Source organism: Topomyia yanbarensis, chromosome 3 (genome assembly GCF_030247195.1).
Source record: "Topomyia yanbarensis strain Yona2022 chromosome 3, ASM3024719v1, whole genome shotgun sequence".
NCBI lineage: Eukaryota > Metazoa > Arthropoda > Insecta > Diptera > Culicidae > Topomyia > Topomyia yanbarensis.
In genome coordinates this window covers 189,574,471-189,590,195 of record NC_080672.1, presented here as the reverse complement: position 1 = coordinate 189,590,195, position 15,725 = coordinate 189,574,471, and the positions used below count along the sequence as shown (strand labels likewise).

The window sequence follows — 15,725 nt, the reverse complement described above, 5'->3', positions numbered from 1 at the left end:
ATTTTTATCTTTACTAACGCTATTCTCTCTTTGCAGGCATTTCAGATGACAGGGAAGGTCTTCTGGACATAATTCAACGGAACAAAATGAATTATCAGAAACGTGCGTATCAATGCATAAAATGTATGGTTCAACTGTTCAATCGAAGCCGGGTAGCATTGAACATGCTTCATAATACAGTACAACTGGGACGCCAATGGGCTCATGCTGTGGAGTGGTTGCAAGACGAGCTTGATCGGCACAGGGGATCTGGTGGCCAGTATAATTATAATTCATGGTCACCACCTGCGCAAAGCAACGATAGCACAAACAGTTTTGTATTAGAGCGATCTCAATCTGCCAAAAACGTACTGCAAATGGCGTTCGAACTTTGCCCCGAAGAAGTATAGTGCAATTTATTTTTTTCGCTGACATTCTTTGAAAAAAATATAATTTCAGGATCAAGAAGATCAACATGAAAACGAAGTAGAAGATAACAATGAAAATGATCAAGTGGTAACAACAACGTCTACAGCCATAAACGATACAACGAAACATGCTTGTGTACAGAAACAGCAGCTGCTGCTGAGCACATTGCAGGAGGGAAACCAAAATTCTAGTCCGTCTTCTATAACTAACGTTAGTAAGCTATTGTCTAAAGTGAATATCCATGCGGATGAGGGGTACGATTCAACAACAAAAACAAGCATTCAAAATGTGGTAAGATAGACCTTTAAGTACTTTCAATAGTGATATTTTTAAGTAATTCATCACAACAAAACGAAACCTTTTCATGTTGGTTACACATTTCATAAAACATATATTAAAATGTTTATGAGAATATTATAATAAAACTGTAATATGTGTTTTCAATCTACCTGAAATTGAGTATGCATGCCAAGTAAAGTTTTTTACGCTCTCGAAGGTATATTGCTTTCATAGTGTGCTATGACGCTTAAAATGTTACTTGGGATAGCAGTTTCATTATGTATTCAATTTTTTTCTATTGTGAGCTCCTGTTGGTTTGAATTACAGCGCAAACTCGTCAGTTGGTGCCCACATATCTCCAATAAAAAGCAGAAGAGAACTAAATCTTAAAATTGTAATGTAAAATTTACATTGACAATCCAACGCTATCGCTTTTAGTTTTTGACATTTGCCAGTCAACCCAGATAACGAAACTTTCTGATTTTTTGCTTTCTTTTGACTTTTCTAAATAGGCCTTCTTTTTATATGAAATATATGATAATATAATAATTTCATAGATGCTGAACAGATAAACTCGAAATTCCGCTGTTTTCTTAAACGTTGAAGAATATAGAAATCATTTAGCATATTTACCGCTCCCTTCTGACAATTGTGTTCACGGCTTAGAATTTTTGGCTGAACACAGGTCATAGCAGTTAATGATCGAGAAAACTTTTCTTTTTTGTTTACTACCAAAATCTGTGATTGGAGAGTAACGGTTTGTCTGGAATTGTTACTATGTTTTAACACAGAGAACAGACATATAAGCTAGAACAAACTTTCCCGAAAAACTTGTGTACACATTTAAATGAAAATACGTAGAAAATCACCATCGCATTCAGGTTTGCATGCGTGAGTCACCATTGTATCCAAGTTTGCATACAAGTTCCGTATAGCGATTGCTGGCCGATCGAAGCGCCGAGCAGTGGCAAGTTGCTACTTGCTGTTGTCATTTCAAAGCGACAGTTTAATTTCTTACACAAGTTGAAAACTTCACTTGTATGTCAGTTCTCAGTGGTTTTAATTACCGCAAGGTTCTACTATATCGATTTTGTTGGCTATTTTTGGAAAATTTAAGACTAAGAGAAACGAAACCAACGAAATTAAAAGGCGAATGAGTATTCTAGAACGAATCAGTTATAAATTTAAAACAGAAATATAGGACTAGGTAGTATCGTATGGACATGATAGAAAGGAAGTGTGAAGATTTATTTGCCTTCTACTGGTTGAAGTTGGGCGTCTAACGCATGGTCGTTAATATAACATAACTCATCATCATTGCGATAAAACACGCTATAGCGTCTAATGGTCACGTTAGGCTTTTTATTTGAAACTAGCTTCGTTCAAAGTGTATGTATGGAAAGTGACGACAACGTCAAAATTGTAATAATTATCCGTCAGCGTCATTCCAAACGAGCAAACGACCTCTGACCAATGGGAGGAAATAAAATAATCACCAGTATTGTTATTGTCATTTCACTGTTAATGTTAGTCTGTAGTAAATAAACATTCATGACGATCAATGAATAATCACTGTCGGTAGCTCAGATTATTGGACTCTCTTGCCGTGACGCGGAATAAAATTGCCACCTTCGCCTGTGGGTGCCTCTTGTGGATGTTAGTGACAAACTCACTGGCCGGGCATATTAAAGACTGCACATCATAGTCATATTCCGTACACTTGAACATTTATTATAACGTAAACGATAGGGTTTATTAAATTTTATAATTATACATTTATATACTAAAAACGTCATTAACTACTAAAATAATTTTGTGCCATTAACTTATGGCTTCTTTACTGGCTTCGCGCCAAACTAACACTGGCTGCCCGCAGCTCGTTCGCTGCCAAGTACAGTCGACCTCTCATTAGGTAATTTGCAAAGGTTGCCTATTCTGACGGAAACGATAAGACGCTATCACTGGTGTTGCATCGAGTGTTGGTGTTGTTGAATCCTGGACCAAGGCACCTGCATATGATCATCGCACATCCTCCTCCCCGCAGAAATAACCATTTCTGGACGATTGTAGCAATACTCAGTTGATCCAAGGCGTCCCTCGGGTTTGCTGATTCGTTGCTCGTTGAATACATGTAAGAAAAGACTCAGTAGATCTGGATGACACGCTAAAATTAATGGACAGGTCCTCACCTGGACCTTATATAATAAGGCCTTGAAAGATATCCTCAATCTTGGTTGATCTGCTTCTCAGAAACCTTTGCGTAGTATCGCCTGCACTGGACGATCTTGGGTTGACCGAGAAGGAACCCCAAGCTCTTGAAGATAACGATGCTGATTCACGATGTTTGCTGAAATGATTCATTCAGAATCCTCAGTACCCGATGAAGCGACTGGTAGAAGGCATAACTTTGCCACTGGTCGAGTGATGAATCCACGAGATGTTTGCAGAGTTACAACTCGTACGATCCCATCCGGTCCGGGATGCAGCTCGTGAACTCTTCCTGTAGGCCATCGTGCCGGTGGGAAGTTTTCATCCATGATGACAACTAAACGGTTTTTCTCGATGGTGACTGGTGGATTGCACCATTTAGCTCTTGGTTGTAGGGTAGCAAGATACTCGCGATGCCAGCGATTCCAAATTTCCTGCACCGCTCTCTGCGTTTGCTGCCATCGTGTAAGTCTGTTGTACGGAATGGCCTCGAAGTTGGTGTCCGGAACTGCCTTCAGTGCTGATCCTATAAGGAAATGTCCTGGAGTCAATGGCTCTAGATCAGCAGGATCGTCGCTGAGCGGTGTTAGCGGCCGGGAGCTAAGGCAGCACTCAATTTGAACAAGGAGCGTCTCCATGTCATCGAAAGCCAAAGTATGTCCACTGAGAACTCGATGAAAATGTTTTTGAGCAGAGTTGATAGCTGCTTCCCAGAGACCACCAAAATGAGACGCTTTCGGAGGGTTAAAGTGCCACCGAATTCCGTGGTCATTGCACTCTCCGGAGAATTTGTCCTTGTATTCCTTGCCTTGTACAAACCGCCGCAATTCGTTGGCTGCTCCCACAAAATTACGACTATTATCACTGTAAACATCTGAGCATAATCCACGACGCGCGACAAACCGTCGGAAGGCTTGCAGAAATTTGCTTGTACTTAAATCCACAACGAGCTCCAAATGAACTGCCTTTGTGGCAAAACATACAAATACAGCCACATAAGCTTTCAATGGAGCGTCTCGTCGATGCCTAGGCTGGATGCGAACAGGTCCCCAGAAATCAACCCCGACCATCGAAAATGGTCGTGATGCAGTGACACGAGAAGCAGGAAGTTCGGCCATAAATTGTTGAATTAATTTGGGACGAGCTCGCACACAAGTGATACATTTGTGCACTATCTGTCTTGCGATGTTTCTTCCACCAAGCGGCCAATACCGCAGTCGCACCGTGTTAATCATCAACTGTGGCGCCGCATGTAACAATCGATGATGGTAGGAGAGCAGAAGTAGCCTCGTAAGTGCATGGGAGCTTGGAAGCAAAATTTGGTGCTTGAAGTCGTACGATTGGCAAGACTGTCCCAAACGCCTTCCAATCCTGATGACCTTGTCGCTTTCTGGTATAAGTGGGTGAAACCATCGTAAACGTGAGCTACCCGACACATGCTCTCCCTTAGAGAGGCGTTTCCATTCATCCGAAAACATTGTTGTTGCACTAAGCGAATCAGTGTATACTCTGCACTCTTTAATTCATCCGTAGTGAGCCAACTAGTGATTCTCTTTTCCCTTTGTAGCTGGAGATTTTTAATATATCGCAGCAGATACGTTGTTACTCTGATCATTCGTGAATAGCTGGAAAACCTGGAACAGTACTCATCAATGAATGAGCTCGACACCGAAGTAGATGCGGCGGTAATTGGTGGTTTGCGTCGCTCGAGATCTATGTTGCCTCCTGCATCGTTGACCAATCTTTGCTGCGGCCATTTTTCAGTGCAGCTATTTGCCCAGGACGGACCGTTCCACCAACGCATACTGGTTAGTAGCTCTGGTGCGGAACATCCACGCGATAAAATGTCGGCCGGGTTTTCATGTCCCGAAATGTGTCTCCAAGTACAATTCTGCGTAGCATGCTGAATTTTAGACACTCTATTCGCAACGAACGTCGTCCACGTTGATGGTGTCGCTTGAAGCCAACTGATGACAATTAATAATTCAATTTTTTTTTTGGTCTTTTGGCTTAAGTGCTTAGACTGAGACTCCGGCTCAATGTACTAACCCTTATGCTATCCCTGGGTATGGTGACATCCCAGAAAGAACATATGATTATCCCACTGGCGACGGTGATCGTACCCTGCCTGCAAAGCGAGGAATCACACACAACGGCAGCTGATCACCCCAACACATTTGATCTATTTAATTTCCCCCGCTAGATACCAAGGCCCGGGTTTTTATAATCGTCTGATGTCTAATTTTTTTAGTTCATTACCCATCGTACTTCGGTGGGTGACAGAGCTAATGAAGACTGTCGATTTCTGGTCCCTTGCCCAGTGAACAGAGGTATGACGGGAGCGAACCCGCCCGTTCGAATTAAACTAATAATTCAATTTTTTTGGTCTTTTGGCTTAAGTGCCAATACCTTATTTAGGACTGGTGGTATCCAACGGGGAAAAACGATCGGAAATGGTGAGTGAAGCTAAGCAATCATGTGAAAAAAAATTCACCACCCAGAGGCGAGACTCGAACCCGCAACCTTTGAGACTCCGGCCCAATGCACTAACCCTTATGCTATCCCTGGGTATGGTGACATCCCAGAAAGAACATATGATTATCCCACTGGCGACGGTGATCGTACCCTGCCTGCAAAGCGAGGAATCACACACAACGGCAGCTGATCACCCCAACACATTTGATCTATTTAATTTCCCCCGCTAGATACAAAGGCCCGGGTTTTTATAATCGTCTGATGTCTAATTTTTTTAGTTCATTACCCATCGTACTTCGGTGGGTGACAGAGCTAATGAAGACTGTCGATTTCTGGTCCCTTGCCCAGTGAACAGAGGTATGACGGGAGCGAACCCGCCCGTTCGAATTAAACTAATAATTCAATTTTTTTGGTCTTTTGGCTTAAGTGCCAATACCTTATTTAGGACTGGTGGTATCCAACGGGGAAAAACGATCGGAAATGGTGAGTGAAGCTAAGCAATCATGTGAAAAAAAATTCACCACCCAGAGGCGAGACTCGAACCCGCAACCTTTGAGACTCCGGCCCAATGCACTAACCCTTATGCTATCCCTGGGTATGGTGACATCCCAGAAAGAACATATGATTATCCCACTGGCGACGGTGATCGTACCCTTCCTGCAAAGCGAGGAATCACACACAACGGCAGCTGATCACCCCAACACATTTGATCTATTTAATTTCCCCCGCTAGATACCAAGGCCCGGGTTTTTATAATCGTCTGATGTCTAATTTTTTTAGTTCATTACCCATCGTACTTCGGTGGGTGACAGAGCTAATGAAGACTGTCGATTTCTGGTCCCTTGCCCAGTGAACAGAGGTATGACGGGAGCGAACCCGCCCGTTCGAATTAAACTAATAATTCAATTTTTTTGGTCTTTTGGCTTAAGTGCCAATACCTTATTTAGGACTGGTGGTATCCAACGGGGAAAAACGATCGGAAATGGTGAGTGAAGCTAAGCAATCATGTGAAAAAAATTCACCACCCAGAGGCGAGACTCGAACCCGCAACCTTTGAGACTCCGGCCCAATGCACTAACCCTTATGCTATCCCTGGGTATGGTGACATCCCAGAAAGAACATATGATTATCCCACTGGCGACGGTGATCGTACCCTGCCTGCAATTGTTGAATCAGTCCAAAAATAGGTGTCAACAGCCATACGAAGGGATGAGATTATTTTCCCGTAAAGCTCAGCAGAGAGAAGAGCTCCACATAGTTCTAAGCGCGGAATAGATTGCTTTTTGAGCGGGGCTACTTTCGACCGCGACGTGAGAAGAGCGACCTTGATATTTCCATTGATATCAACTGATCTAAGATACGCACAGCTGCCATATGCTCTCTCAGAAGCATCCGAAAACATATGCAATTCTACCTTTACTGCATTTTGTATAAGTACGAAGCGATCTATCCTAAGTTGATTGAGTGACGATAGCTCCGAGTGATAAGTAACCCACTGTTCATGCAAGTGTGGTGGTAGCTCTCGATCCCATTCCCATATATATCCATTTTCGTCTGTAAGAGACCAGAGCGTCTGCATGAACGTTTTTGCTGTCACAACAACAGGCCCAACTAAACCAAGTGGGTCAAAAATTTGAGCAATATACGATAACGTTATTCGTTTCGTTAGCCTTGCAGTATGCGATAAAGGGAGTTGAATTTGATATTTCAGGCAGTCACTTCTTGGTTCCCAATACAACCCGAGTGTTTTAAGTGTTTGGTCTCGATCGAAATCGAGCTGCTCTTGAATAGCACGGTTCTCAGGGGAAACACCGTTTAGCACCGCTGCGTTATTAGATGCCCATTTCCTCAGCTGGAACCCGCCGGCAGAGAGTAGGGAATCCAATTGTTTCCGAAGTTCGATTGCTTCTTCTACTGTCGCTGCTCCCGAGTAAAGGTCATCTACATAAAAATCTGTTTCGACAGCCTTAGCAGCGATCGGATACTTATGTGCTTCGTCAATCGCCAACTGCTTGAGGACGCGGGTTGCCAAAAAGGGGGCTGATGCGGTGCCGTATGTCACTGTCTTTAGTTCAAACGTCTCGATTGGTTTGGTAGGAGAGGTTCGCCAAAATACTCTCTGGAAATGAGTATCGTCTGAATGTAAGATTATCTGTCGATACATCTTTTCGACGTCTGCAATTAATATTATCGGATGGAGGCGAGCACGAACTATCAAGGACCGCAGGTCTTCTTGAATGACTGGTCCCACCAGGAGTATGTCGTTTAGAGAAAGACCAGTACTAGTTTTACACGACGCGTCGTACACCACACGAACCTTCGTTGTCGTACTGCTCTCTTTGACCACAGGATGGTGGGGCAAATAATAACATGACCTTGAATCATGTGCATCATCTGGAACTGGAGCCATGTGTCCTAATCGAAGATATTCGGTCATGAATTCCTGATACTGGCTACCAAGATCAGGATTGCGTGATAACCGATTTTCCAACAAACGAAACCGATGTAATGCTGTTTTTCTATTTTCTCCTAGTCTCTCTATCTGACCATCTTTAAATGGAAGCCGCACTGTATATCGTCCCTCGTTCCCGCGCGTCACTGTTTGTTGAAATATCTCTTCACACTGAGTTTCTTCGAGAGAGTAATGACTAGATCCCGTATCTTCCTCAATGGCCCAGAATTTTTCAATCTTGTTCTGCAGATCATCAATAATAGCAAGATTGCAAAGAGCAGGGTAGGTAACAAAATCACTGCTGGTTTTGCCCGAAACCACCCAACCGAAAACGGAGTTGATCAGCAGTGGAAACGTATCACCAAGGTATATACGACCAGGAATAGAAAATAAATCAAAAAAGATCTCAGCACCCAATACTAGATCTATTGCGTTGGGTTGGTTGAAGGCTGGATCGGCAAGAGTGATCCCATCGGGGATTTTCCATGTAGTGGTGTCTAAAGTGAGAGACGGGAGATCAATAGTAACCTTCGGGAGTATGAGAAGATCCACACTAGCACAAAAATCTGAGGTTCTCGATTTAATTAACGACTGGAATTGATATTTGACTGTAGCCGACGACTTTCCTATTCCAGCGATAGGTAAATCAACTCTAGTCTGTTTAACCTTCATCATTTGGTATAATCTCTTGGTGGCGAAACAACATTCGCTGCCAGAATCTAACAATGCACGAGCTAAGTGCTCCTTTCCGGCGTCATCAATCAGCACTATCACAGCGGTTGCTAGTATTACCTTGGTTCGGCCGGGTACTTGTGAATTGCAACTGGTAATCCCGGAATGCGCCACGGTTGCAGTTGGCACTGGACGTTGATTGGACGAGGTATTTGTGGATGTAGGTAAGGTAGCCATATTCGAGCCAGCCGCAATATTGTTTGACGAATTCCCAGCATAAGGAACAGTTTTTGTGCACAATAGTGTGTGATGTCTTGCTTTACATTTTTTACAGCAACTCTCCGAAGCACATTCTCTAGCGAAATGCCCTCTACGGAAACAATTACGGCAGAGATGATTCCGTTTTATGAGTCTCTCCTTCTCATCGATCGGCAAACGAGCAAAGGTGTTACATTGATAAATTGTGTGCTCCTCAGAGCATGCGATGCATTTTCGGGATCGATGATCTTGAAATGCTCCGTGCGTTCCCAAACGAGGCTGATATGGTTTCTTATTTTGTGATTGATGTTGCTGCTGTGCTTCCACTGGTTTGGTGGTAATTTGCTGCAGGACGTTCACCCTTCGCTGAATAAAATCGGTAAGGCCTCGGAAACTGATGGTTTCATGAACTGCTGAATGTTCCTCCCAGTCACGTCGTGTTACAGGATCCAGTCGGCTGGCGAGAAAGTGAACAAGAAGAATATCCCAATATTCGGTGTGCTCTCCCAATTGGTTCAACACCCTGACGTTCGCTTCGAATTGTTCAACCAGTGCATGCAGATCGGTAGCTGACTCACGGCGTAGGGTTGGAAAGTCAAATAAGGTTTGTACATAATTTCTCTTCAATACAGTGGGATTCTGGAAATGCTCAACCAATAAATTCCATGCGACAGGATAGTTGGTTGCGCTTATCGGTATTGTTTGTATTAGTTTTAACGCTTCACCTCCGAGTGACGATCGAAGGTAGTAAAACTTTTGAATGCTCGACAAATCGGTTGAAGAATGTACTAACGATACGAACAGATCGTGGAAATTTAGCCAAGTCTCAAATTTCCCTTCAAATATTGGCAGTTTCACATCGGGCAGTTTCACGCGGTTCGTGTGGTTTATTTGTGGCGTTGGTGCCACTGTGGTGGTTGTTGCAGGAACATGCTGCAGAAGAAATCCTTTAATCTTGTAGAACGATGATTCGAACTCGGCTCTCTCCTTCAAGTATCCTTCAAGTGCATCTGGTGACTCATCCGTGGTTTCTAACTCCGCTTGAACAGTGTTAAATTCTGCCCACAGCGACACGATTGCTTCTAAACGAACTGGTACATCGGCAACGTCTCTTTCAGCATTATATTCGGCAACAAATCTCCTGATTAAATTAAATGACGTTGCGATGCTTCGCCGACGGGTTTTAAGATTTCGTATCTTTCGCTCCAATCCAGACATGACGATTCAGCAACAGATCAAAATCTACAATTTGAGACCAGGTAGCTCGGACGAGAAAACTTGAGGAATAGGAACGCTAATTACCTGATATAGGCAATTTGGTAGCCTTGTATAAAATATTTCTCCTCCAGATCAACAGGATGACTGTTGATTCAACTGATATCACGGTTGGTCGTTGGCTGCAAGCGTTACTTCTAGTAAGGAGCCAATGGGAAACGATTTAGCATCGAAGGGTTGCCATTCAATCCACGGTACAGTTTGGGTTTCAGCTTAGGCGATTGAGTGCAGTGGTGTGTAATGACGTGAAGCGACAAGAAACATGCAAAGGAAGACCCGGTAGAATGACCACAATCAACGTACGATTTTGGAATGCCACTAACCTGATTTTTGATTAATATATGCCCTGAATGATTAATTTTCAGCAAATTCGATCCTCAATTTACATTTCACAAGATGGCGGAAAGGTGGCGTCAGGTACGGTGCCCTTGGGACAACGTCTTCTTTTGTGGTTGCCGGGTAGACGGAGCTGGTCGACGTCTATCCGGTTCGAAGGACCAGATGTCGGTAGCTCAGATTATTGGACTCTCTTGCCGTGACGCGGAATAAAATTGCCACCTTCGCCTGTGGGTGCCTCTTGTGGATGTTAGTGACAAACTCACTGGCCGGGCATATTAAAGACTGCACATCATAGTCATATTCCGTACACTTGTACACTTGAACATTTATTATAACGTAAACGATAGGGTTTATTAAATTTTATAATTATACATTTATATACTAAAAACGTCATTAACTACTAAAATAATTTTGTGCCATTAACTTATGGCTTCTTTACTGGCTTCGCGCCAAACTAACACTGGCTGCCCGCAGCTCGTTCGCTGCCAAGTACAGTCGACCTCTCATTAGGTAATTTGCAAAGGTTGCCTATTCTGACGGAAACGATAAGACGCTATCACTGGTGTTGCATCGAGTGTTGGTGTTGTTGAATCCTGGACCAAGGCACCTGCATATGATCATCGCACAATCACTTATTTAATCGTTGTGTGTCCGACGCGGTACCCGGGTACCTTTTTATGTTTCAATCAATTAAATTCCTATGTTTTATCCACAGCTGGAAATTTAAATTTTGTGACATCTTAGAACTTAACTAAGTCAAGCTTTTGGGTTAATAATATTGTTGATATAGTAAGGGTGGGAGTGAAGAGGGGCTCCTGATTTTTTTTACTACGTAACAGGCCGACGTGGGTACCCGGGTACCCACAAAACTAAAATGCCCATAACTAAGGTAATATTCAACCGATTTCGATACTTTTGGCCTTTTTAGATTCAGGAACTCATCCACTTTTGGACTTGGTAAAAATGAATCGGGCTACTTTATTCGGTTCCCGGGAATCCGGGTTTCCGGAAGCAGGTTCCAGTGCTGTGGTACTATTTGCGAACTTCAATGGAATACTAGCAATATGAGTAGCAAAATTCTTGGGATTGCATCAGTAGGCTGAATCTATTGGTTTTGGAACCATTTAGTGTTTTGACCCCGGAACGGACATTCCGGAGCAGGTTCCCGTGGGGCCGTGAGCGGCCATTCCATTCCAATTCCATTTTTCAAAGTGCCATAGGGTCCTGTAACAATCAGAAACAGACTTCCGAGACAATTTAAAGAGTTTTGATACTTATATTGCTAGGACATGATTAAAATTTACAAATCATATCCTAGTACTGGAACATTACTCGGGAAAATCCGGATTACCAAAAACCAGATCCATTATCCCCGTTCTGTTGTACAGAATCAAAAAGTTCCTGACGAGTTCCTGACTTCAAAACATCTAAAAGTGTCCAAATCGGTTAACGGAAGCCATAGTTATGAGCATTTCAATTTGTGGGTACCCGGGTACCCACGTTGGCCTGTTAAAGGTGTTTTTTTTGTTGGACACATAACTGTTAATCCCATTCAAATCATAGAACATTTCGAGCTACCGAATGTTTGAATGACCTCTGAAAACTGACATACAAGTAAAGTTTTAAACTTGTGTGAGAAATTAAACTGTCGCTTTGAAATGACAAGAGCAAGTAGCAACTTGCCACTGGTCGGTGCTTCGATCGGCCAGCAATCGCTATACGGGACTTGTATGCAAACTTGGATATAATGGTGACTCACGCATGCGAACCTGTATGCGATGGTGATTTTCGACGTATTTTCATTTACATGTTTACACAGGTTTTTCAGGAAAGTTTGTTCTAGCTTATATGTCTTTTCTCTTTGGTTTGACTCAACTCGCCTGTGCTAATTGCCCCTAGGAACAAATGCAATTTGCGAATGCGATTTAATGGCAACTTCAATACTTAAACAATTTTTTTGGCGGCTGAAATGGACTTGGTTATTTTTTGCGTTTTTCAAACATGGCGGTTCATGTTTGGCTTAAGCTTAAAATTCTTTTTTAAAACAATTGGCAAAATAGAAGCGAGACTATTTTGTTTGTCTAGTGCATTTCATTTAGCCAACGAATGTGGGAAATTGTGGAATCGTGTGTAAGTATTGTGAACAAGGTCTCTGACCTAAAGTCTTAATGAAAGTTAGATTGTGGTAAGTTTTGGTGTGCAATACCAATTTCACCATTTATGCCCTTTTTGACTGGGATGTGTGAAATCAGATTGTACCTTTCTATCCCATAGATTGTCCGGGATGTTCCGGTATCCCTTTTTTTGCTCTACGAACGAATTCAATGTTTTAGTCCACATAACAAAGTGTTAAAGAATTTCTTGTGCTGCTGCTGTCAAGCTGCCACCCGCACGAGCACATCGAGATTATTTTCCTACTTTTACCGCTGAGAACTGACATACAAGTGAAGTTTTCAACTTGTGTAAGAAATTAAACTGTCGCTTTGAAATGACAACAGCAACTTGCCACTGCTCGGCGCTTCGATCGGCCAGCAATCGCTATACGGAACTTGTATGCAAACTTGGATACAATGGTGACTCACGCATGCAAACCTGTATGCGATGGTGATTTTCTACGTATTTTCATTTAAATGTTTACACAGGTTTTTCGGGAAAGTTTGTTCTAGCTTATATGTCTGTTCTCTATGCTTTTACCTCCCAGGAGCCACCGGATTGTGTACTACGGATGCTCTCCTGGTTCTAGTAACTGGGTATCTTAGAGATGCCGCACATTTCTAAAAATCGATCCTGCATCAAAGTAAACCATTCAATAATTGATGAAATCATTTTTATCAATTGTGGCAGGTTCCTAAGCTACTGTGAAATAGTTTTCGTCATGAAAAAAATTCATCAAATTTCCATCATTTTACAAAAAAGTGTCATTGCGGGAGAGATGCCGCATGTGCGGGTGAGACAGCGCACCGTGGTCATAAACTGAAAAATGGTGAACAAAAGTATTTTTAGCTCTCGTTGATGTTTTTGTGATTAAGTGTCTTCAGCTAAGTTTCATGAAGTTTGATTACAGCTATAAGTCGGCTGCAACCTACACTTTTCTTAAGGGGGTACTACCATTTTTTATTCAACATTTTAAAAACAGTTTTCTTTCGCATCCTTATGTAACGGATAAGTTGGAGTAACTTAATTAAGGGTACTATTGATCTATGTGTTTGTATATATATATATATATATATATATATATATATATATATATATATATATATATATATATATATATATATATATATATATATATATATATATATATATATATATATATATATATATATATATATATATATATATATATATATATATATATATATATATATATATATATATATATATATATATATATATATATATATATATATATATATATATATATATATATATATATATATATATATATATATATATATATATATATATATATATATATATATATATATATATATATATATATATATATATATATATATATATATATATATATATATATATATATATATATATATATATATATATATATATATATATATATATATATATATATATATATATATATATATATATATATATATATATATATATATATATATATATATATATATATATATATATATATATATATATATATATATATATATATATATATATATATATATATATATATATATATATATATATATATATATATATATATATATATATATATATATATATATATATATATATATATATATATATATATATATATATATATATATATATATATATATATATATATATATATATATATATATATATATATATATATATATATATATATATATATATATATATATATATATATATATATATATATATATATATATATATATAGGGTAAGGTGGGGCAAATCCGACCGTTGGGTAAACCCGACCCCCCTCTGTTACCGAAAATCAGAAGCACTACGCGAACTAATATCAATGTTGTCGTGTAGAGCATCGAAAATAATCATAATGGTGATATGACAGCATTTCATCAGTCTACATTGAGATGCTCAAACGACAAAAGGTGTGTTTTTAGAACTTTTGATTTGACTTTTGTGCATCATTGACTACAGGATATTTCTGATTGTTAAAGTGATTGCATAATAAATGTAAGTGGATTTTAATTCTTTGATTAAAGTCCTACAAAGTGCATAGAAGAATTTAGTTCAACCTTTTTCATATTTTTTTTAATTGCATCGTAATAAAAAATGACACGATCCCGATCAGAAACACATAACAAGAATATTTCAAAACTATATCTCTCGTTGTTACTTGTTATAATTTCCTGTTATTTTAACTACTAACGAGACCAAATTTATAACACAATTGGTTACGAAAATTGCATTCTGTTACAATCTTGCTATTTCATTCTGATCGGGATGGGGCAAATCCGACCACTAAATAGTAGGGTAAATCCGACCGCTTTTTTCTAAGAAAATTTTTATTTTTCAGATTGGAATATATTTTTATTGTTATTGTTTATTATTTTTATGCCAAATGGTTCATAATTACAAACGAAAGACATGATGATTATAGTATTCGTCGAGCAATTGCTCCGATGCAAATGGGAATATCATTACGTGCTACTGCTCGTGATTTTAGCATTCCAAGATTGACATTGAACTCCATTTTCTTCATGTTACAATTTAATAACACAACATTCATTGATTTATCATTGAAAAACCATAAAATTTGGATAATAGCTGCACTAAATCAACCAAAAACATAAGGGGTCGGGTTTACCCCACCATTTTTGAAAACAGCAAAAATGAACATTTTTATATATATACAGGGTGTTTGGTTCATGGTTACGAACCTCTCGAGGGGTGATTGACTGTCATATTTTGAGAAAAAAAATCGTTGTACACATACCATCAAATTTCTACCATTACAAAGTTATTGAACTTGTTGTGTTAAAAACTTATTTGTCTTAAAATACCTCTAACTCAAAAAGTATATTTTGGATTTCAAATAGGTCCACTGGGTAGGTGAGAAAATTTCGCATTGAGTGATGCCCTCACATGTTTCAGCTCAAAAGCCTTTTAAAAGTAATTATTGAAAATTAAACAATTTTAATCGATTTTTCGTTCATTTCTTGGAAATCCTAATAGTTAATCTCATCATTTTAATAATCCAGATTGTTGGTCTTGAAGAGCTGCATAATTCGTTCTTTGACATGATGCACTTACCTTTTCTTATTTTCATGAATTCGGGTTATTCAACTTGGATATTTTTATCTCATTTTCACTAGTACCAGCTCTAATTGAAAAAGTATGGCACTTATTGTA

General features: G+C 39.7%; 1 protein-coding gene across 2 annotated transcripts in view; it reads left to right on the top strand.

The window, feature by feature from the left end:
- LOC131691077 (probable ubiquitin carboxyl-terminal hydrolase FAF) overlaps positions 1-15,725 on the top strand; it is a 673,880-nt gene that overhangs the window by 646,219 nt on the left and 11,936 nt on the right. For both annotated transcript variants that reach the window (XM_058977248.1, XM_058977247.1), the window contains exons 17-18: positions 37-383; positions 439-699. In XM_058977248.1, the coding sequence (XP_058833231.1) occupies positions 37-383; positions 439-699 (608 nt within the window). The remainder of the gene's footprint in view (positions 1-36; positions 384-438; positions 700-15,725) is intronic.